Source organism: Rhinopithecus roxellana, chromosome 3, assembly GCF_007565055.1.
Source record: "Rhinopithecus roxellana isolate Shanxi Qingling chromosome 3, ASM756505v1, whole genome shotgun sequence".
In the NCBI taxonomy this organism is placed as follows: domain Eukaryota; kingdom Metazoa; phylum Chordata; class Mammalia; order Primates; family Cercopithecidae; genus Rhinopithecus; species Rhinopithecus roxellana.
The window spans coordinates 2,710,187-2,732,125 of NC_044551.1; the positions used below are offsets into that span (position 1 = coordinate 2,710,187).

A 21,939-nucleotide genomic window follows, 5' to 3' on the forward strand; every position below is an offset into this window, starting at 1 on the left:
CTTGAGGTGAGGGCTCAGCTATATCCATGAAAAACCTTGCATGCTTCCAGTGGGTAGAATAGGTGTTGCAATGTTTTTTGAGTTGAATTGGAATGGAATTGGAGAAAAAGAGACTTTGATGAGATTCCTCAGAGACTCAGAAACAGAGTACCCAGATAAACTCTAGAGCTGTTGAGAAAAACCCCGGGCCATGAAGGTAGCACTTCACAAAGCAAGCAAAAGTAAAATAGCCCATAAACTTTGGTGAAGAAGAAAAATATCGCAATGGTCAATTTTACATGTTAACTTGACTGGATTAACATATACCTAGACAGCTGGTGTCTTAGTCCATTTTTGTTGCTATAAAGGAATACCTGAGGTGGGGCAATTTATAAAGAAAGGGGGTTTATTTGGCTATGGTTCTGTTGGCTGGAAGACTGGGCATCTGGTGAGGGCCTCAGGATGCTTCCACTCAGGGGAGAGTGCAAAGGGGAGCTGGCATGTGCAGAGATCACGTGGCGAGAGAGGGAGCAAAAGAGAGGGCTGGGGGTGCCAGGCTTATTTTTAAACAACCAGCTCTCATGGGAACTAACAGAGCAATAACTCACTCACATTAATCTAATCATGATAGATTCACCTCCATGACCTAAAACCCTCCCATCAAGCCCCACCTTCAACACTGGGGATCGAATTTCAACATGAGATTTGGAAAGGTCAAACATGCAAACTACAGCAGCTAGTAAAGTATTACTTCTGGGTGTGTCTGTGAGGGTGTTTCTGGAGGAGATTGGCACGCAAATTGGTAAACTGAATGGGGAAGTTCTGCCCTCAGTATGGGTGGGTATCATCCCATCAGTTGTGAACCTGGAGAGAACAAAAAGGTAGAGGAAATTCTGATTTGTTCTCTCTGGGAGCTGGAACATCCTTCCTCTCCTGTCCTGGGACAACAGATGTCCAGGTTCTCTGGCCTTTGGACTCTGGGACTTGCACTAGCAGCCCCCTGAGTTATCAGGCCTTCAGCCTTGGAATGAGAGCCATATTATCAGCTTCCCTGGTTCTGAGGCCTTCAAACTTGTACTGAGCCATGCTACTGGCATCCTAGCATTTCCAGCTTGCAGAAGGCCTACCATGGGACTCCTCAGCCTCCATAATTGTATGAGCCATTGCCTTAATTAGTCCTCTCTCATATCTATCTATCTATCTATCTATCTATCTATCTATCTATCTATCTATCTATCTACCTATCCATCCATCCATCCATCCATCTAATCTATCCATTCTTTCCCATTGGTTCTGTCTCTTTGCAGAATGCTGACCAATATAGATTTCTTCCCTCATTTTCCTTAATAACTTCATTTCTCAGGTCCTCTCAGCTGCTGGATCCCACAAAACTCTGCAGAGGTTTTGCCACCTGGACTAAGGTAACTAAGCTCACATGACTTCCCCCTCAGTCCTGCCCCCAGACTAGGTACTCACCATTTATTATAGAGATTAACTTGATTTATGCTTGATTTTACTTGCCATGTTTTCTCCCAAATATTTTGTCCCTGATTAGGCCTTTCTGTTTCTTGCATGGGCCAGACTTGAAATTTAAAAGCCAGAAAGGGGTCTCTTTCTGCCTCCTCCCCTGCTGTCATACTGAGGCAATCAGCATAGGACAGCTTAGCTAAATGTATGGGAGGAGGAATAAAGGAGATAAGAAACGCCAAACTATGAGTGAGTGTTTCTAAACGTTATCCTACGTTATCTTCTCTACCTTGTACTTTCAATACATCATCTCATTTGATCTTCACACTCCAAGGTAAGAATGCAAAGTCCTAATGTCTTCTTTTACAAAAGAAAAAGCAGTCAGGAGAGCCTGTGTGACTTTCCTAAGACTCCATGATAAAGGGCAGGAGCAGGGCACACCTGGATTTCTTGATTCCCAGCCCCCAGCAGTCCTGACCTGCTGGTTGAAAAATGATTTGTCTGCAATAGGAATGAGGATGATATCAAGAATACATCTAAGTTGTCTCTGCTTTTATGTTGCCCTTGAATTTGCTTCTGGACAGTCCATTGGTTTGGAGTATTTTGCAGCCACCACAATGGACCTTTTTCTCTACAGTCTATTGGGATGACCATGTCACAATCCAGATTGGCAATTAAAATTGCCACAATAATTTGATCACAGTCATGTACTTTTGGGTCTTTGGATATTGCTTAAATTTCCCAAAAAAGACTGTAAACTGAAAGGACTGGAAAATTCAGCACCTATGCTGTTAGTTTTCTCTTGACAGGCTAGTGGTATTACATAGATAATAAAAGGGAGAAGGAAGCTTGGCCCTTCCTGGTGGCAAGAATGTCTTATCCTATGGACCTACTCACTGAGAAGGTCCTTTAACAAATAGCCGCAAATAACATCTGTTGTTCATTCATTCATTTCATTCAATCATTCAATCATTCAACATTTAGGTCTGCTGAAACCCTGTGAGTGCATGATCCAAAATCCATCTCCAAGTTAGCAGCGTATGTAGCCAATCTCAGAAATTGAGCACCAAGGGGCTCCCCTGTGGAGAAAAAGCCTCCTCTCCCCTTTCTCCATTGCTACAAAGCAAATGACTGATTCTGAACATTTTTTTCCCGCAATAACAAAATATTTTACACTTTCCCAAACTTTCCAGCCATCTTGGTTTACTGAAATGCACTGTCTTCATTCTAAGGAAAGCTCCTAAAATGTGTGCAAGTTACTCAAGTATTTGCTAAGTGCTCACTGTGTGCAGAATGTAGCATATGAGGAGCTATGGGAAATTTTACTATACATAATTAAGAAAGATATGCTATAGTCCTCTGATCTCTTTTCACAAAACTGTATTCTGCTTTGTAGGTTGTGGTGTGTATAACCAACAACCACAACGGACAGCTTTTAAAGTTTATAACCCAGCCCCCATTGCCCTCACTTTCTTCATTTAGTTTTTAAAATTGTATATTATTCCTACAGATTCATTTTGTGTTAGGTATCTTGAAAAAAAGTCTCTAAGTTCTCAATTATGAATCAAAATTATACATATATGTGTGTGTATATATATATATTTTTTAACGTTTAAGTTCAGGGGTATATGTGCAAGTTTGTTATAGAGGTAAACTTGTATCGTGGGGGTTTGTTATACAGATTATTTTGTCACCCAGGCATTAAGTCTAGTACCCATTCATTACAAAAATTTTATATTTTTACCATTTTTTTCTTATTGAAGCCAAGTTTCTCATATATTCTTTATTGAACTATTAGGTTTTTCTGTGCTTATGAATTCATTTAGTATAGTAATAAGTGCTTTAAGCTCTTTAAAGAAAATGACTTCACCATCAGCTACACTATACCACTGTATTTGGGTAATAGCGCAACTTCTGTTAATTCGACAGAAGTCAGGAACTTACTAAAAATTATGTCTCAAGGAGGCTTTCTACCAAGTTAAATATGCCAAATTAACATAGATCAATAAAACAGCATTTGTTTGAGACACTCTAATCCTGAATTTAAGAGCATGCCTATCATGGGGAGGGGGGAGGGGGGAGGGATTGCATTGGGGAGTTATACATGATATAAATGATGAACTGATGGGTGCTGACGAGTTGATGGGTGCAGCACACCAACATGGCACATGTATACATATGTAACAAACCTGCACGTTATGCACATGTACCCTAGAACTTAAAGTATAATAAAAAAATAAAAAAAGAGCACGCTTGAACGGTTCAGACCTTTAATTCATAACAGGTAGGACAAGAGCTATTTCCTACTTATGTTAAATTTTCAGAAGCAGCATATATGTATGAATGTGTTCTACCATAGAAATGGCATTCCATTTAAAACAATACTCATCTTCTAGAAGTAATAATCAGCTATGAAAACAGGTGTGTGTTCCCTTCGCTCCTGTATTTAAAGATTGATAATTATATTTCTAAGAAACAGCATTGTGGCTTCCAGGGCTGACATGAGGATGTGGAGGGAGATGTGTGAAGGGTTAATTTCCTCCTAATAAGGTTCTCTAGAGTGGAGAATGTGTTCAATTATGAAGAATAAACACATTACTATAAAATATGAAGGAGAAAACCTTACCCGAATCCAGAAAGTAAGCGACAGAAGAGAAAGAAGCCATAACCTTGGACAAATGAAGAAAGGAAGGCAAAGAATCCGTTGACAGACATGCAAATCAGAAGAGACTGTTTCCTTCCCACTTTGTCTGCCAGTCCTCCCCAGAAGAACGCCCCCACCATCATCCCGAGGTACACTATGCTGCCTGCAACACACAGAAAACAGAGAAACACATCAGAGATTGGGAGTCAATGACACATGTAACAGCAAGTGAACAAGGAACAAAATACATTCCAGCATTTTGCATGGGGAAAATTTCCTTTAAAAATATAACCTTCAAGACATAGTAATTAGTTTTCAAGTTGAAGAGTAAGCTCTGTGGACTAACGTCAGCCATGACCAATTGCATGAGCTGATGAGAAGTCATTTCCTTTACCATCGCATGCACAAAAAGACCAAATGGTCATGTTCCAGCCCATTTTTGGGGGGATGGGTACAGAGCCAGCAGGCATAAGAACTCACCATACAGAACCATCCTTGCATGTGACCCACAGTCAAGTTACCTTTGGTTCAAATGCCCAGCCTAGCACCATGACAGGGCCAAGATGGGAGACCAAGTCAAGGGCTTCCAGGCCACAGTGGATCCTCCAGACAGCTTCAAATCTCTGCCTGTAGCCACTGACCTGGGCCAATGCCAGACTCTCAAGACCCCTCTAGAGGATTCCATGGGTTCTTTCTCTGTGGTCCATCCTAGAAGCCCTTGCTTTTATGGGAGTTAGGAAAGGTGAGTTTAGAGATTATATGAGTTAATTTTAAAATAGTTTCTAACTCTGCCCATAAGAGAAGACTCTTTTTTGGAGTCAGGAGGTTAAAGAGAAGGAAAAGAGCTTTAGTGTGATGGGAAATATTAAACTTATCATGGTTGGCTTTGATCACTAAGGGAAACAAATGGAAAATCCAGAGTTGGATAGATGTTCCTCTTGGTGTTATTGTGAGTATATACTTGAATTTTCTAATTTACCTTCTTCTAAAAAAACAGAACTTTGCCAATGATGATTAAGAATTTCTTCACCTGAATAAACCATGTGGTCATATTGTATCTGAGGAAAAAAGAAAAAAAGAAAAGAATAAAAAGAAAAACAAAACAACAACAACAAAAAAATAGAAAACCAGACTTGCCACAGGCCCTGTCCGGAATCTTTCTCAGGATGAAATAATATTCCACGTGGCAAATGTCAGTTCAAGAGGGTTTCTACAAGGGTGAAAAATGTCTAGGAGAGATGGCATAAATAACATATGAAGGTTTGTTATATCTGGATGTGGCACTAAAAAAACTGCTACTTCATCTTTTATCCATTTCTACTTTTTCTGATGCTTCACCCAAGAATCATTGTAAAAGGCACATTCAAGATACTCTGTAGCATTTAAGCAAAAATGTAAAAAAAATTAGTTTATTTATTGCTTTAGATTAGTTTGGGAACTATCCTATTTGAACACGTACCCTCAAATTAGTTTGGTAAACACACAGTTAAAGAAGCAATATGGAAAAAAAAAACACTTGGCAAGCTCTCATGACCCTCACATCAATAATGCAGGGATGCTGTTTTGCAGATAGCTGAGTACACTCAGCTACAGTGAATGGTGAATGTTGAGAGCAATTGTAAAATAAGAAAATAAAAGCTGCCTTTATTTAGACTGGGTTACTAAAGAGAATGGGGTGGTCAACCTTTGCCTGCGTGGGGAGGGTATATTTTTCTCCATACTGTGGTACTGACTATAGACAGATCATCCTTCCCAATAGAGATTCCTCATATCATGAGACCCAGTGCGTGTCCAGGAGACAATTTAGAGAATGTATCAGTGCAGTGTAAGGGATTCCAAAAGCAGAGGGATTGACCCAGGGAAATGCCTATGTAGCAGATCTCTTATTTATAGCATAAGAGGCTCAAGTTTGCCACTCATGCCTCTCAGAAGATAACCACTAGCTAAGAATCTTTATAAGAATATCTGTGTCTTTTAAAATGCCTACAAATCAGAAAGTGAGCTTTTATAGATCAGGAGTGGCCTGTGGATGCTGTGATCTAAAGACTTGGGAGTCTTTCATATAGCTCCAGCCCAGGGAACAAAGCCTCCCCCATCCCTTTCTCCTTATGTCCTTCAGAACTGCCCCCACCCAGCCCCTGAGCCCTGGGGTAAGCCACCTTGATGGCAATAGTAAACCAAGATCTCTTGTGGTCCACCTGAATTATCTGACTACAGAAAGCATGAGTAACAGAGAGACAAGCTATCTGCATTCAATCAATAACCACTTACTATCTTTTAATGATAATAGTAAACAATAGTAAACAACAGAAAGTATAGTACTTTCACTGAGTGAGCATCTGCTTGTGCCAGGCACTCTTTCAGGAACATTCCATATGTTGGTTCACTTAGTCCTCACCACAGTCCCACAAAGTGAGTATTACTAAGCCATTTTACAGATGAGAAAACTAAGGCTCAGACAGATTATTCAACTTGATCTCATGGAGAGTAAGTGGCTAGCCAGGGTTGTGAAAAGATGTTTCTCTGACTAAAGCCTAGGGGTCTTTCTCAGGACTGATATTCTATTTCATCAGGTTCAACTGCCCTGGCCCTTCCACTAGGAAGTCCTGGACTTTCCCTTGATCCAGCAACTAGTGGTTAAAACCTGATGCTACAGGGTAATACTTAGAGTTATAAACATGTTATTTTGATTCCCTGGCTATCCTTGTTATTAATTATTTTGAATATTGCCATTGTTCTTCCTGCTAAGCTCAGCTTGGGAAACCCTGTTATGTGCAAACCAGAAACCAGGTGATGTGAAGCAAGGTCTTTAGTTGGGTGTTAATTTCTACTTGAGCGCAACCCTGTTGTGTTTAAAGAAAGTGCGTCTGAGATCTCGGGGCAAGGCAGGTTAATCAAGATTCCTACTGCACCCTAGACTCTCACCATCCACTGCTTTCTGCATTCCTCCTACCACCCTTTCCCTGAAGGCATATTGGACTTTCAGACCCCTGAGAGTATGGGATTTACAGTCTGGGATAAGTGGCTTATCAAAAACGAAGGCAGTGAAACATCCATGGCCTCCTGGGATCATAGGATCAGAACAAAACAATGCAGAAGTGTAAACTCATGTACCTGTGCTCCAAGTCATCCAAATTTTCTTCCTACTCTGTCAGGACGGCTTAAGGAGTTCGTAATTCAGAGGACACAAACGGATACAAAACTAAATGAGCCCAAGCCTAACCATGTGGTGTGCACCCCAACAGCAGTGTAAATGGGAGGCGAGGGGCAGGAGGTGGCCACTAATTCTCACGTGGCCTCTGGGAAGATTTCACTAACAAGAGAACATCAGAGGGGAATCTGAAGGATAAGAAATATTTCAAGGTGGTATTAAATTCCTCCATGACTGACACGGTTAGTATAAAAAGTGTCATATCAAACTGTGTCTTCACTTGCACTCTGTTTAACAATATTTTTAAGATCTAAAGGTAGTAATCTTTTGTGACTACACTTAATTTGTATTGAAAACTGAACTGTTCCGTTGGGCATTCTGTGGAAAAAATTAATCCTACCCAACAGCTTATTGGAGACAAACACAGCACAATTAGAACATTCATTTGTGGATCGTGTGATCTAATTAAAGCCAGACAAAGCTTTGAATGTTGGCAAAGGCATCAGGTGAATAACTGTAACCACTCTGGGATTGTCAGACACAAACTGTACTTCCTTCCCTGTTTTCATTCACTTTTCCTTTCTACCTTCACAGTGTTATAACGGGGGGTCCTTGAAAACTCAGAGCAGAGATCAAGCTCTGGACAATCGCCAGCCTTCTCTGCTCTGTGCGCCTTGAGATGCTGCAGAGGGGCAGCTTAAAACGTATCTTCATCCAAAGCCCCTCGTTTTACAAGTGAGAAAACTGAGATTGTCAGAAGCCAGAACTTGAAATCATGTCTTTTAGATCCTCACTTCTCAAAGTATGACCCCTGAACCAGTAACACCAGTCTCTGCTCCCCTGCCCTGGGGAGCTTACTGGAAATGTAGACTCTCAGACTCTACTCCAAACCCACTGACTCAAAGTCTGCATTTGAATAAGACCCCCAAGTGATCTGTGCACACCTTAGAATCTGAGGATGCTTTCCAATAAAACAGACAACCTTTCTAATATATTTTTAACTTAAAGTTTGTATTTATTTAATACATGTTTGAGGGGAGGAGATGAAGGCTACAGAGTATTTTAATTCCAAAGATGTGAAACAGGCAAGACCTGCTAGATGAGCTGGAGTTCTCAAAAGGGCAAGCAGGAGCTGTGGAATTAGAAGTTGCTCACCTCCCCTGGGACCTGCCTTCCACAGAACTAGAAGCTGACTTTCCTTTCAATTCCAGGAGAGCAATGTTAGAAAAGGCCAGGCTGTGACTCTTGTATCCTTTCATGAATTTAATGAAGACTTTAATTCAGCTGCGCTTTCAGGTTGAACCTGACCTGAGAAATAAACTCAGCCTACTCTTCCTATCATAGTTCTGGTGAAGGCCATTCCTGATCAGTCCAGGTTGTTAGTCTTTCAGAAGACGACACAAAGGCCTCAAATATGGCTTCCTCATTAAGGTATTTTCTGACATGAAGGCTGATTCCATTTTATCTAATCATACCCTTATTTCCCCTGATAAATATCACATTTACATTTCTGTGTCTTTGCTAAGCTGCTTTTGATTCTTTCTGACAATCCCTAAGGGGACATGTCTTTTCCCTCAACACCATTTTAAACCATATTTAAACAAAACAGAACAACTTCAGGAAATGATATATAGTGTTTTTCTCACACCAACTTTTAACCCCTCAGTTTTTAAAAATTGTTTTAAGTACTTCAATTACCCAAGGCTAATGCATTACTCTAGAATTCCTTGCACCATTTATTTATAAACTGATTTTCAATGAAAACCATTCTGTATTGGTATTCCGAATTCATTGATGATAAGGTTTGGGTCTGTGTCCCTGCCCAAATCTCATGTCAAATTGTAATTCCCAATGTTGGAAGTGGGGCCTGGGAGATGATTAGACCATGGGGGTAGATTTCCCTTTTGCTTTTCTTGTGATAGTGAATGAGTTCTCACAAGATCTGGTTGTTTAAAAGTGTGTAGTACCTTCCCCTTTTTCATCTTCCTTCTGTTCTAGACATGTAAGACATGCCTGCTTCTTATTCCCTTTCCTCCTTCTGTTCCAGACATATAAGACCTGGCTGCTTCCCCTTTGCCTTCCACCATGATTGTAAGTTTCCTGAGGACTTCCTCAGCCATGCTTCCTGTACAGCCTGAAGAACTATGAGCCAATTAAACGTCTTTTCTTTATAAATTACCCATTCTCAGGCATTTCTTTATAACAGTGCGAGAATGGACTAATACAGAAAATTGGCACCAAGAAGTGGGGCATTGCTATAAGGACACCTAAAAATGGGAAGCAGTGTTGGAACTGGGTAATGGGCAGAGGTTCGAACAGTTTGGAGGGCTCAGAAGAAGATGGGAAGATGAGGGGTAGTTTGGAGCTTCCTAGAGGCTTTTAAAATGGTTGTGACCAAAATTCTGATTTCAATAAGGACAGTGAATTCCAGGCTGAGGAGGTCTCAGATGGAAATGAGGAACTTATTGGGAACTGGAGCAAGGGTCACTCTTGCTATGCTTTAGCAAAGAGACTGGTGGCATTGTGCCCTGCTCTAGGGATCTGTGGAACTTTGAACTTGAGAGAGATGGCTTAGGATATCTGGTGGAACTAATTTCTAAGCAGCAAAGCATTCAAGATGTGGCCCGGCAGCTTTTTTTCACTTTTTATTTTTCCAAAAGTTATTGGGGTACAGGTGGTATTTGGTTACACCAGTAACTTCTTTAGTGGTGATTCGTGAGATTTTGGTGTACCCATTACCCAAGCAGTATACACTGCACCATATTTGTAGTCTTTTATCCCTTGTCCCCTCCCACTCTTCCCCATATATACAATATATATAATATATGTTATATATTATGTATTATATATAATATATGTTTATATACATATATGTTTATATACATATGTGTATCTATACACAATATATAATATATAAAATACATAATATATAACATATTATATTTATATTATATATATCATGTATGTTTATATGCATGAGCAAATAAATGACCTGAATATGTACATGTTTACATATATGTATGTTTATATACATATTATATATAACATAATATATAAAATACATAATACATATTATATTATATTATATATATCACATATGTTTATAGGCATGAGCAAATAAATGACCTGAAACTGGAATTTATATTTAAAAGGGAAGCAGAGTGTAAAAGTTTGGAAAATTTGCAGCCTGGCTATGCTTTAGAAAAGAAAAACTAACTTTCAGGGGAGGAATTAAAACAGGCTGCAGAAATTTACATAAGAAGAGTCAATTGCTAATAGCCAAGACAATGGGAAAAATGCCTCAAAGGCATTTCAGTGACCTCCATGGTATCCCCCTTCCATCAAAGGTCCAGAGGCCTAGGAGGGAAGAATGGTTCTGTGGGCCTGGGCCAGACCCAGGGCTCTGCTGCCCTGTGAAGCCTCGGGACACTGCTCCTTGCATCCCATCTGCTCCACCTCCAGCCGTGGCTCAAAGGGGGCCAGGTACTCAGGCTGCTGCTTCAGGGGGTGCAAGCTGTAAGCCTTGGCAACTTCCATGTGGTGTTAAGCCTATGTGTGTGCAGAGTACAAGAGCTGAGGCTTGGCAGTCTCTGCCTAGATTTCAGAAGATGTATGGAAAAGCCTGGATGTTGAGGTAGAAGTCTGCTGCAGAAGTGACACTTCTAGTGCAGGTTACTTCCTAGTAGAGGTTCATGGAGAACGTCTACTAGGGCAGTGCAAAGGGGAAATGTGGGGTTGGAGACCTCACACAGAGTCCCCACAGGGCCACTGCCTAGTGGAGCTGTGACAAGAGGGCTACCATTCTCCAGACCCCAGAATGGTAGATCCACCAACAGCTTGCACTGTGTGCCTGGAAAAGCCACAGGTGCTCAATGCCAGCCCTTGAGAGCAGCTATGGGGGCTGAGCCCTGCAGAGCCGCAGGGGTAGAGCTGCCCAAGGCCTTTGGAGCCCATCTCTTGCATCAGTGTGACCTGGATCTGAAACCTGGATGGAGTCAAAGGAGATTATTTTGGAGCTTTAAGATTTAATGACTCTCCTGCTGGGTTTTGGACTTACAGGGAACTGTAGCCCATTTCTTTTGGCTGGTTTTTCTGTTTTGGAATGGCAGTACTTACCCGATGTCTGTACCTCCATTGTATTTTGGAAGTAACTAACTTGTTTTTTATTTTATGAGCTCATAGGTGGAAGGGATTAGCCTTGTCTCAGATGAGACTTTGGACTTTTGAGTTAATGCTGAAATGAGTTAAGATTTTGGGAGACTGTCGGGAAGGCATAATTGTATTTTGAATGTGAGAAGGACATGATATTTGAAAGGGACCAGAGGCAGAATGATAGGGTTTGGGTCTATGTCCCTTCCCAGATCTCATGTCAAACTGTAATCGCTAATGTTGGAGGTGGGGCCTGGTAGGAGGTGATTGGATCATGGGGGCGGATTTCTCCTTTTCTGTTCTTGTGATAGTGAGTGAGTTCTCATGAGATCTGGTTGTTTAAAAGTGTGTAGCACCTCCCTCTTCTCTCTCTCTTCCTTCTGTTCCAGACATGTAAGACATGCCTGCTTCCCCTTTGCCTTCCACCATGATTGTAAGTTTCCTGAGCCCTCCCTAGCCATGCTTCCTGTACAACCAGCAGGACTGTGAACTAATTAAACCTCTTTTCTTTATAAATTAGTCCATCTCATGTATTTCTTTACAGCAGTGTGAGAACTGACTCATACAATTGATAATATCCATGAGGTGACAATCAAACTTACTTTTTATATGCAGATATTCTTAGGTTAAAACAAAATTTTTGAGTCAAAGAAAAATAAAAGTAGATTTTTGCTGAATGAAAGGACATTTCTGGAAATGGTTGAAAATAATAATATGGACTGTCATATTAAATAAAGCTTTATTAGTCAAATAATGCTTCTTTTTTTAGATGTTATTATTCCTTTCACAAGAAGTAGGTGCATTTATTTTCCCAAAGGTAGAGTTTCTTCCACAAATCTGAGGTATGTCTACAATAGAGGCCCACTGACACACAATCTCTCCTTGACCAAACCCTAGTCTTTGGACCTCTCTTCTCAACTAGACTATGAAGTATGGACTTGTGTTCATTTCTGCATTGCCCAGTTTTAGCAAGAATCCCACCAAGTCGGTGAACCGCCGACTCTAGATGGCTGGTTATCTTCAATATCTGATCAGATCCTCTAGGCAATGTCTGATCACTCTGGTCTGTCAATCCAGTTAGGTCAATTTACCCAAAATCTCCTTTACCCCTGATGTTTCCTCTTGGTAATTTTCTGATAAGACTGGTGCATTCAGGGTGGTGTGGCAGTAGATCCCTCTTGGTAATTTTCTATCCACTAACTCTCCCACCCTGGTCCTTGGCTCTAAATTCACACTTTCCCTTTTTGTATTAGGAGTTGAGCCTGATCTCTCTTCTCTACTGCAAAACCAGTTGCAGTGGTCCCTACACCTGTTGTGATGGTCCTGACTATGCTTTAACAAGCATTACAAATAATTTTCCCTTTAACATCACTTGGCTAGTTTTCATTTCACCAACCCAATAAAGTAACCAACCCTCCCACAAACACACCAAAAATCATTACTGAAAGTGTTTTCCTTTCACTCACCCATCTTCCTTCTGCTTCCACCAGCAGCACTTTATGCTTCTCAAGAGTTGCCTATGTTTGTACCCAACTTTTTTATGCTAATTCTGTTTGTTATTAATTATGCATTTAATTTAACACCAATCACACAAATAATGAAATATGAGTGTGAAAGGAAAGGGAGCTATTTCTATGAAAGTGAATGTAAGAAAGACTTGGGGAAGATGACTTGCAAAAGAAAATCACTGCAATGTGAGCAATACAAAACAAAAAAGACTGAGAAAAATCATTAAGATGAAGGATCCTGTGCTCAGATGAGGCACATGTGTTTTTAAGGTCTCACTCCACTTTAAAGAAACTTAAGACTAAAAATCAAAGCTGCTGAATGACTGTAGTGATGCAAAGAAAACAATGGGGAACTCGTTTGAAGAGCCCAACTCAGAGGAAAAGTCTCACTCTGCATCCAAAGATGGTCAAATGAATGTATGCTTATATGTTAAAACACCATATTTACATACATATTTATATTTTTGCATGTTTTCCTGCTTTTACCAACTTTTCTACTAACCAACTAATTACCAGACCTGATTTAGTCAGGTAAGGGGGTTTCTACCATGCCTCTGAAGACCCCTAAGGTACGCTTTGTGCTTACAGAAATCAGCCACTGGAATAGTCACTGCAAATTGGTTTGTCTTATTACTAAAGGCAACACTGAAAATGATATCTTCTTAAGGTCAATTCTAGGAAGCCAAGGGAAGATCACACTCAGCCAACCATTTTGGGGTTCCAGGAGCAGGGACAGCAGGGCAGCAGCTGTGAAAGCTTACATATCAGTGTAAGCTCCCTCTCTCCTATTTCCTCAAAGAAGGAGTCTTTTTTTTTTTTTTTTTCATTTTATACTAGAAAAATCCCTGGAATGAGGGCCAAGTTACCCTGGACTAGTTCTAGTCTCTCTCTAACTAGACTTAGGATCTCAGGCCAGTCTTCTAGCTTCCTTCTGGGTCAAATATTTGGTTTGGGCTAGATGTTGGGTCAGTTAGTCCTGCAAACTGTTGGCCCAGCCTTTCCTTTCTGTCTGCATGGAGGTAGGAGTGGGGTGCCTCCCTCCCTTGTTGGCCTCTTCTGGACCCTCCCCACCCACTCACTGATGTGTAAGCTTTCGCAGCTGCTGCCCTGTTGTCCCTGCTCCTGGAATCCCTAAATAGTTGGCTGAGTGTGGTCTTCCCTTGGCCAGACTCCATCAGAGTCCATAGAAGGCTGACTCCAGGGGCCACTGTCCCTCTCCAGCTGTCCCTGCCCCCCACCCAAGATGCTAAGTAGGCTGTAACATCTCCTTGTTATCCACAATTTGCTATTTTTTGTCATTAGTGGTTACAAATTCTGTGTCTGATTAGAAAAGATAGCATGAAATCTCAAGCTCAGTACTTGTTGTATTAAATTCTTTCATTAATAGTGCTGAGAAGTAAACCCATTATTAAAGTAATGGGGGTTAAGATGGGGCAAGAAAAATAACTGTTATTATTTTTTAAATCAATTGCAGTATCCTTAGTCTTTATTCCACCACCATTTACCACTCTGAACTTTGGGTCAGACAGCAAACAATTAAGAGCCTGGGCTCTCAGAACAGATGGCTTAGATCTGAACCCTTCCCCTACCAGTTCCTAGCTGTGCGACCTAGAGTTACTTAATTTCCTTGTGGTGCCTCAGTTTTCTTCTCTGTAGAGTGGGGCTAATAACAGTACCTACTTCACAGGGTTTTGAGAGATTAAATGGGATAAAGTACTTAGTACCATGTAAAACATTCAGTTGTTCAATAAGCAACAATTATTATTATTATTTTTGAGATGGGGTCTCACTATGTCACCCAGGTTAGAGTGCAGGGGTGTGATCTCAGTTCACTGCAACCTCTGTCTCTCAGGTTCAAGTGATCCTCCCACCTCAGCCTCCCAAATAGTTGGGACTACAGGTGTGTGCCATCATGTCCAGCTAATTTTTTGTATTTTTGGTAGAGATGGGGTTTCACCACATTGCCCAGGCCTGGTCTCTAACTCCTGAGCTCAAGCAATCTACCTGCCCTTAGCTCCTAAAGTGCTGGGATTACAGGCATGAGTCACTGCACCCAACCAACAATTATTAATATCACTATTGGCATCAGGTAAAGAGAAAAGTGGAGAAATAAAATAGTGATGGAAAAGAAAAAGCAAGAAGAAAAGAAGATGGCTCTGGAATGGTAAAAAAAAGTGAAATGACAACTTTCCACCTTCCTTAACTGAAGTTCTGAAAAGAAGACACCTGAAATAGCACTGAAAGAGTCATCTAATTTCCTAAATCCCAAAGACACATTTTTCTGCAATTTGAAACTATTTAAATACATAATTAATAGGCTTCCAAAATTGATCGCTCACTTTTTTCAATTACTATTTTTAGTAGCCACAGGTAGGGGCCATTATGTGTTCAAAAGCATCTATGGACTTTCACAAAATCAAACAAAACCAAAGAAAGTAATAACAGCAAAGGTATATGTACGAAGGGGGAAAACCTTTCTAATTTGCATGAGAGAATATTTACAACAAAAGCCAGCTCATCTTAGCTAGAAAGAACTGTAAATATCAGATGCAATCTACAGCACATCTTTGACTTTTACCTTAGGAAAGCCTGACATTTAAGTTTGCTGGTCCAGGCAGAGACCAAACATGGGCAGATAATGCCATGTCAAGCAATAGTGCTAATTGTTACCTAAGTTCACCTGGGCACTAAAAAGCACATGCGGGCCTAAGACACTTTTCCTGAATCCAAAGAGCAAACTGTAGAAGAAGAGTCCTAATAATGAAGCCCAATCTATTCTCTAATGTTGTTCCTCAAATGGCTGTTTGTACAGCATGCCCATTGGACAGGGGAGGAGACATTACAGTGTTTTGTGCATGTATGGCTCTGCAGGCCCCCTTGTTATTTGAAGCAATTTTTTAAAAAGTCTTAGGAATCAAGAACATTAAAGCAAGTCACCTTGTGGTGTACCATGGACATCACATATCAGTTCAACACCAATGGGATCCCCATCTCTTGCGAGGTTCTCCCAGTCCAAGTTCTGTGCTGAGGGAGAAAAGTGGTGAAATGTTTTGGCTCTATGTCCCCACCCAAATCTTACCTTGAATTGTAATAATTCCCATGTGTCAAGGGCAGTACCGGGGGAAATAATTGAATCATGTGGGTGGTTCCCTCATTCTGTTCTCATGATAGTGAGTGAGTTCTCATGAGATCTGATGGTTTTATAAGGGGCTTCCCGCTTTGGTCAGCACTCATTCTTTCTCCTGCTGTCCTGTGAAGAGGTGCCTTCCACCATGATTGTAAGTTTCCTGAGGCCTCCCCATCCCTGTGGTACTGTGAGTCAATTAAATATCTTTTGTTTCTTTCTTTGTTTGTTTGAGAAAGGGTCTTGCTTTGTCATCCAGCCTGGAGTTCAGTGGTGTAACCTCAGCTCATTGCAACCTCTGCCTCCTGGATTCAAGCGATTCTCTTGCCTCAGCCTCCTGAGTAGCTGGGATCACAGATCTGTGCCACCATGCCCAGCTACTTTTTGGATTTTTAGTACAGACGGGGTTTCACCATGTTGGCCAGGCTGGGATCAAACTCCTGATCTCAGGTGATCTGCCCGCCTTGGCCTCCTCAAGTGCTGGGATTACAGACATGAACCACCATGCCGGGCCAACCTCTTTTCCTTATAAATTACTCAGTCTTGGGTATTGCTTCACAGTAGTGTGAGAATGGACTAATACAGTAAATTGGTACTGGATAGTGAAGCACTGCTCTAAAGATACCCGAAAATGTGGAAACGACTTTAGAACTGGGTATGAGCCAGGGGCTGGAACAGTTTGGAGGGCTCAGAAGAAGAAGATGTGGGAAGGCTTGGGACTTCCTAGAGACTTATTGAATGGCTTTGACCAAAATGGACAATGAAGTCCAGGCTGAGGTGGTCTCAGATGAAAACGAAGAACTTCTTGGGAACTAGAGTCACTAGTTCCCAAAGGTCACTCTTGCTATGCAAAGGGAATAGTGGCATTTTGTCCCTTCCCTAGTGATCTGTGTAGGTTTGAACTTGAGAAAGATGATTTAGGGTATCTGGTGGAAGAAGTTTCTAAGCCACAAAGTGTTCAAGAGGAAGCAGAGCAGAAAAGTTTGAAAAACTTGCAGCCTGATGATGTGATAGAAAAGAAAAACCCATTTTCTGGGGAGAAATTCAAGCCTGGTGCAGCAATTTGCATAAGTAACAGGAGCTGAATTCAATGGTGATTTCCCCCATTGAATCACCAGGACAATGGGGAAAATGTCTCCAGGACATGTGAGAGATCTTCATGGCAGCCTCTCCCATCACAGGCCTGGAGACCTAAGAGGCAAATATTGTTTCATGGGCTGCTGTGCAGCCTTGGGACATGGTGCCCTGAATCCCAGCTGCTTCAGTTCCAGCTGTGGCTGAAAGAGGCCAGAATATAGCTCAGGCTATTGCTTCAAAGAGTGCAAGCCCCAAGTCTTGGTAGCTTACACGTTGTATTGGGCCTGGGCATGCACAGAAGTCAAGAGTTAAGGTTGGCCGGGCGCGGTGGCTCAAGCCTGTAATCCCAGCACTTTGGGAGGCCGAGACAGGTGGATCACGAGGTCAGGAGATCGAGACCATCCTGGCTAACCCGGTGAAACCCCGTCTCTACTAAAAAATACAAAAATCTAGCCGGGCGAGGTGGCGGGCGCCTGTAGTCCCAGCTACTCCGGAGGCTAAGGCAGGAGAATGGCGTAAACCCGGGAGGCGGAGCTTGCAGTGAGCTGAGATCCGGCCACTGCACTCCAGCCCGGGCGACAGAGCGAGACGCCGTCTCAAAAAAAAAAAAAAAGAATTAAGGTTGCGGAACCTCTGCCTAGATTTCCAAGGATGTATGGAAACTCCTGGATGTCCAGGCAGATGTTTGCTACAAGGGCAGAGCCTTCATGGAGAATCTCTGCTAGGGTAGTAAGGAAGGGAAATGTGGGGTAGAAGCCCCCATACAGAGTCCCCACTGTGGCACTGCCTAACGGAGCTGTGAGAAGAGGGCCACCATCCTCCAGACCCCAGAATGGTAGATCCACCAACAGCTTGCACCATGGGCCTGGAAAAGCTGCAGACACTCAATGCCAGTCCATGAAAGCAGCAAGGAGGGGGCTGTACCCTGCAAAGTCACAGGGGCTGAGCTGCCCCAGGCTGTGGGAGCCCATCTCTTGTATCAGTGTGACCTGGATGTGAGACATGGAATCAAAGAAAATCATTTTGGAACGATAAGGTTTAACTACTGCCCTATTGGATTTTGGACTCACATAGGGCCTGTAGGCCCTTCATTTTGGCCAATTTCTCCCATTGGGAATCTGTGTATTTATCCAATGCCTGTACCCCCATTATATTTAGGAAGTAACTAACTTGCTTTTGATTTTACAGGCTCATAGGGAGAAGGGATTTGCCTTGTCTCAGATGAGACTTTGGACTTGGATCTTTGGGTTAATGCTGAAATGAGTTTGGGGGACTGTTGGAAGGGCATGATTGTGTTTTGAAATGCGAGGACATGAGATTTGGGAGGAGCTTGGGGTACAATGATTTGCTTTGGCTCTGTGTCCCCACCAGATCTCATCTTGAATTGAAATAATCCCCACGTGTCAAGGGTGGGACCATGTGGAGATAATTGAATAAAGGGGTTGGTCTCCTTCATGCTGTTCTCATGATAGTGAGTGAATTCTCATGAGATCTGAGAGTTTTACAAGTTTCTTGAGACCTCCTGAGCCATGCAGAACTGTGAGTCAATTAAACCTCTTTTCTTTATAAATTATTCAGTCTCAGGTATTTCTTTATAGCAGTAGGAGAATGGACTAATACAAATGGTAATAGACTGAACCTAATTTTCAATGATTCCAATCACTGACCCAACAAAAGAAGCAGGTGATCATTAATTCCACAGCTCTTGCTTGAGTTCCTGCTATAAACCAGGCATCTTGCAAGGTATGAGGGTAGGGAGGGAGGCAAGGTCCACAAACTTGAACAGGACATGGTTTTCACTCTCCAGCAGATCACTGCCTAGTCCAGCAAGGTTTCAGACTCTGGCTGATCATTGGAATCATCTGAAGAGCTTTAGGAAAAACAAAACACTGATGCCAGGCCACACCCAGAGGTTATTTATCTATTGCTATTTCTTCTCTATCCAAGAGGCAGTGTGAAGCTTAATGCCAAGGTTTTGGCATAGGGTTCAGATGACAGTATTTTTTAAAAGCTTTCCATCAATTCTAATATGAAGCCGGGGCTTTGAACCTTTGGTTTCCTGGGAGATTAAAAACATGCAAAAAGTAATTACCACAGAATGAAACACGTGCTATAATTAAGGTGAGTACATTATGTTTAAGGGGAAAAAAGGAAAGACTACTTAATTAGTTCTAGGGAATTCTGAAAAGCTTCACATAGAGGGTGATGGTTGTACTGGGTTTTGAATAATGAATGAGAAGCCTCCAAGTAAAAGGCACTCTCTGAGGAAAGTTCCAAGGGAGGGAAGAATATCATCTTCAAAGGTTTGGAAGTGTGTCAGAGCACAGCACACTAAGAGGACTCTAGGTAGTTCAGGGTAGATGGAATGTGGAATTCGTGGGAGAGTGGCAAGAGAAAAGGCTGGAGGAGAAGTTGGAGTCAACACAAAGAGTGGAGCTTTACCCTTGGGGCAGCTGAAAAACAGACTAGATATTATCTGTACCTTAAAATATCATTTTAGTAACTGTGTAGAGGATAAAATGCAAGGAGGAAAGATGGAGAGAAGGGGAGTGTAGAGGGGGTGATATACTTTGGATATTTGTCATGCCCAAATCTCATGTTAAACTGGAATTAACACGAGATTTGGGCGGGTTTGAGAGCACAAACCCCAGTGCTAGAGGTGGGGCCTGGTGGGAGGTGTTTGGATCATAGGGGTGGATCCTTTATGTCTTAGTGCTGTCTTCAAGATGGTAGGTTCTTGGCTGGGCATGGTGGCTCACACCTGTAATCTCAGCACTTTGGGAGGCTGAGGCGGGCAGATCACCTGAGGTCAGGAGTTTGAGACCAGCCTGGCCAGCATGGTGAAACCTGTCTCTATTAAAAATACAAAAAAAATTAGCTGGGTGTGAGCCGGGTGTGGTGGTGGGCACCTGTAATCCTAGTTACTCAGGAGGCTCGCTTGAACCCGGGAGGTGGAAGTTGCAGTGAGCCAAGATCCCGCCACTGCACTCCAGCCTGGGCAACAAGAGTGAGACTTTGCTTCAAAAAAAAAAAAAAAAAAAAAGAGACGGTAGGTTCTCATGAGATGTGGTCATTTAAAAGTATGTAGCACCTCCCCCTACTCTCTCTCTCTCTCTCTCTCACACACACACACACACACACACTCTCTCTCTCTCTCTCTCTCTCTCTCTCAATCCTACTTTCACCATGTGACGTGCCTGCTCCCACTTCACCTTCTACCATGATTGGAAACTTCCTGAGGCCTCCCCAGAAACAGATGCCGCTCTGCTTCCTCTACAGCCTGCAGCATCACCACCCTTTCTTTATAAATTACCCAGTCTCAGGTATTCTTTACAGCAATGCAGGAATAGCCTAACACAGGGAGGAAGAAAGGCCACCAGGACTAGGGCAGGTCACTGAGCCTCCTGAAGTGCCTGGAGCACAAAATTTAAGGAGCCTCACTCTCACCTGTCCGCTCTGAAAGTGAACAACTCGGAGAGCGTGTGCTTCCTTTCATCTTACGCCCGAGGCACCTCGCTTTCTTCATTCTAGTCCTGACCCTGGAAAAAAGACCAGCTGAAGGAATATCCCTGAGCAAATAACTCCAGTAGGCCAGGGAAGAAATGATGGCTGCCTGGTCTAAGGCAGGGAAAAGAGAGTAGGCTTGGAGAAGAGAGAAAAGGCTGGAAGTATTTTAAGTCATCAGAGTCCATAGTTGTTGTAAACTGACAGGTGAGGCAAAGAAGATTTGAAGTTCACATTAAGGATTCCAGCTTGGGATAGGTCATAACAAAATTGATAAAGGAAATACAAGAGGAGGGTAGGTCTGGGGTGCCATGTCTTAAACAAGTGAGGAAGATGTTCACAACAGAAACCCTCATTCTACTCCATGTGAACAGGGCAGGATAGGGCAGAGCAGGCAACACATGCAAATCAATAAAGTGGTGGTCAATACAGATGACCATCAGGAAATGCTTCAGGAGCTTCAAAAAATAAAAATAAAAACCAAAGAGAATATGAACAATGAGAGGATAGGTGGAATGGCATTTTTGCTTTCTTTCAGGACTACACAACAGTCCTGGAGAAGGTCTAACATAGGAGGCATGAGAAGGTTGGAAAGGTCAGGAGGGTCGGTGTCTGGCAGGAGTGACTGGGTTTTGTGTGTGAAGAAATATAATTAGGCTGCATGAGTAAGAGAAGACTCCTAAATATCAAAGCAAAAGCATTTAAATTACTTATACAGACAATGGGGAGTCACTTATGGGTTCCTGAGTGGGGAAGGAAAGCAATCAAAGCCTGCTATGGTCTGGCTCTTTGTCCCCACCCAAATCTCATGTTGAATTGTAATCCCCACATGTTGAACGTGGGGCCTGGTGGGAAGTGGTTGATCATAGGGTTGGCTTCTAATGGTTTAGCCCTATCCCCCTAGTGCTGTCTCCTGAGAGAGTTCTCATGAGATCTGATGGTGTAAAAGTGCAGCACATCCCTGCCTCCCTCTCTCTCCTGCTCCACCACGGTAAGACATGCTTGCTTCCCCTTCACCTTCTGCCAAGATTGTAAATTTCCCAAGGCCTCCTAGCCATGCTTCCTGTTAAGATTGTGAAACTATGAGCCAGTTAAACCTCTTGTCTTCATAAATTACCCAGTCTCAGGTAGTTCTTTCTAGCGGTGTGAAAACAGACTAATAGCCCCAGTGTGAAAAGCACTAGGGCACTGTAGAGCCGGACCGGCAGACTTTCTGTAAAAGGCCAGGTAGTAAATATCTCAGACTCTGTGGGCCATACGGACTCTACTGCAACGACTCAGCTCTGCTGTTGCGGCATGGAACCAGCCATAGACAACACGTGAACAGATGGGTGTG

General features: G+C 42.3%; 1 protein-coding gene and 1 non-coding gene across 3 annotated transcripts in view; one reads left to right on the top strand and one right to left on the bottom strand.

Annotated features, from left to right (window-relative positions):
* SV2C (synaptic vesicle glycoprotein 2C) overlaps nt 1–21,939 on the bottom strand; it is a 276,999-nt gene that overhangs the window by 156,857 nt on the left and 98,203 nt on the right. For both annotated transcript variants that reach the window (XM_010352825.2, XM_030927481.1), the window contains one exon: nt 4,073–4,253. In XM_010352825.2, the coding sequence (XP_010351127.1) occupies nt 4,073–4,253 (181 nt within the window). The remainder of the gene's footprint in view (nt 1–4,072; nt 4,254–21,939) is intronic.
* On the top strand, nt 5,093–5,157 carry LOC115896658. Its single transcript, XR_004056566.1, has one exon. It is a non-coding gene; the product is annotated as a small nucleolar RNA SNORD36 (small nucleolar RNA).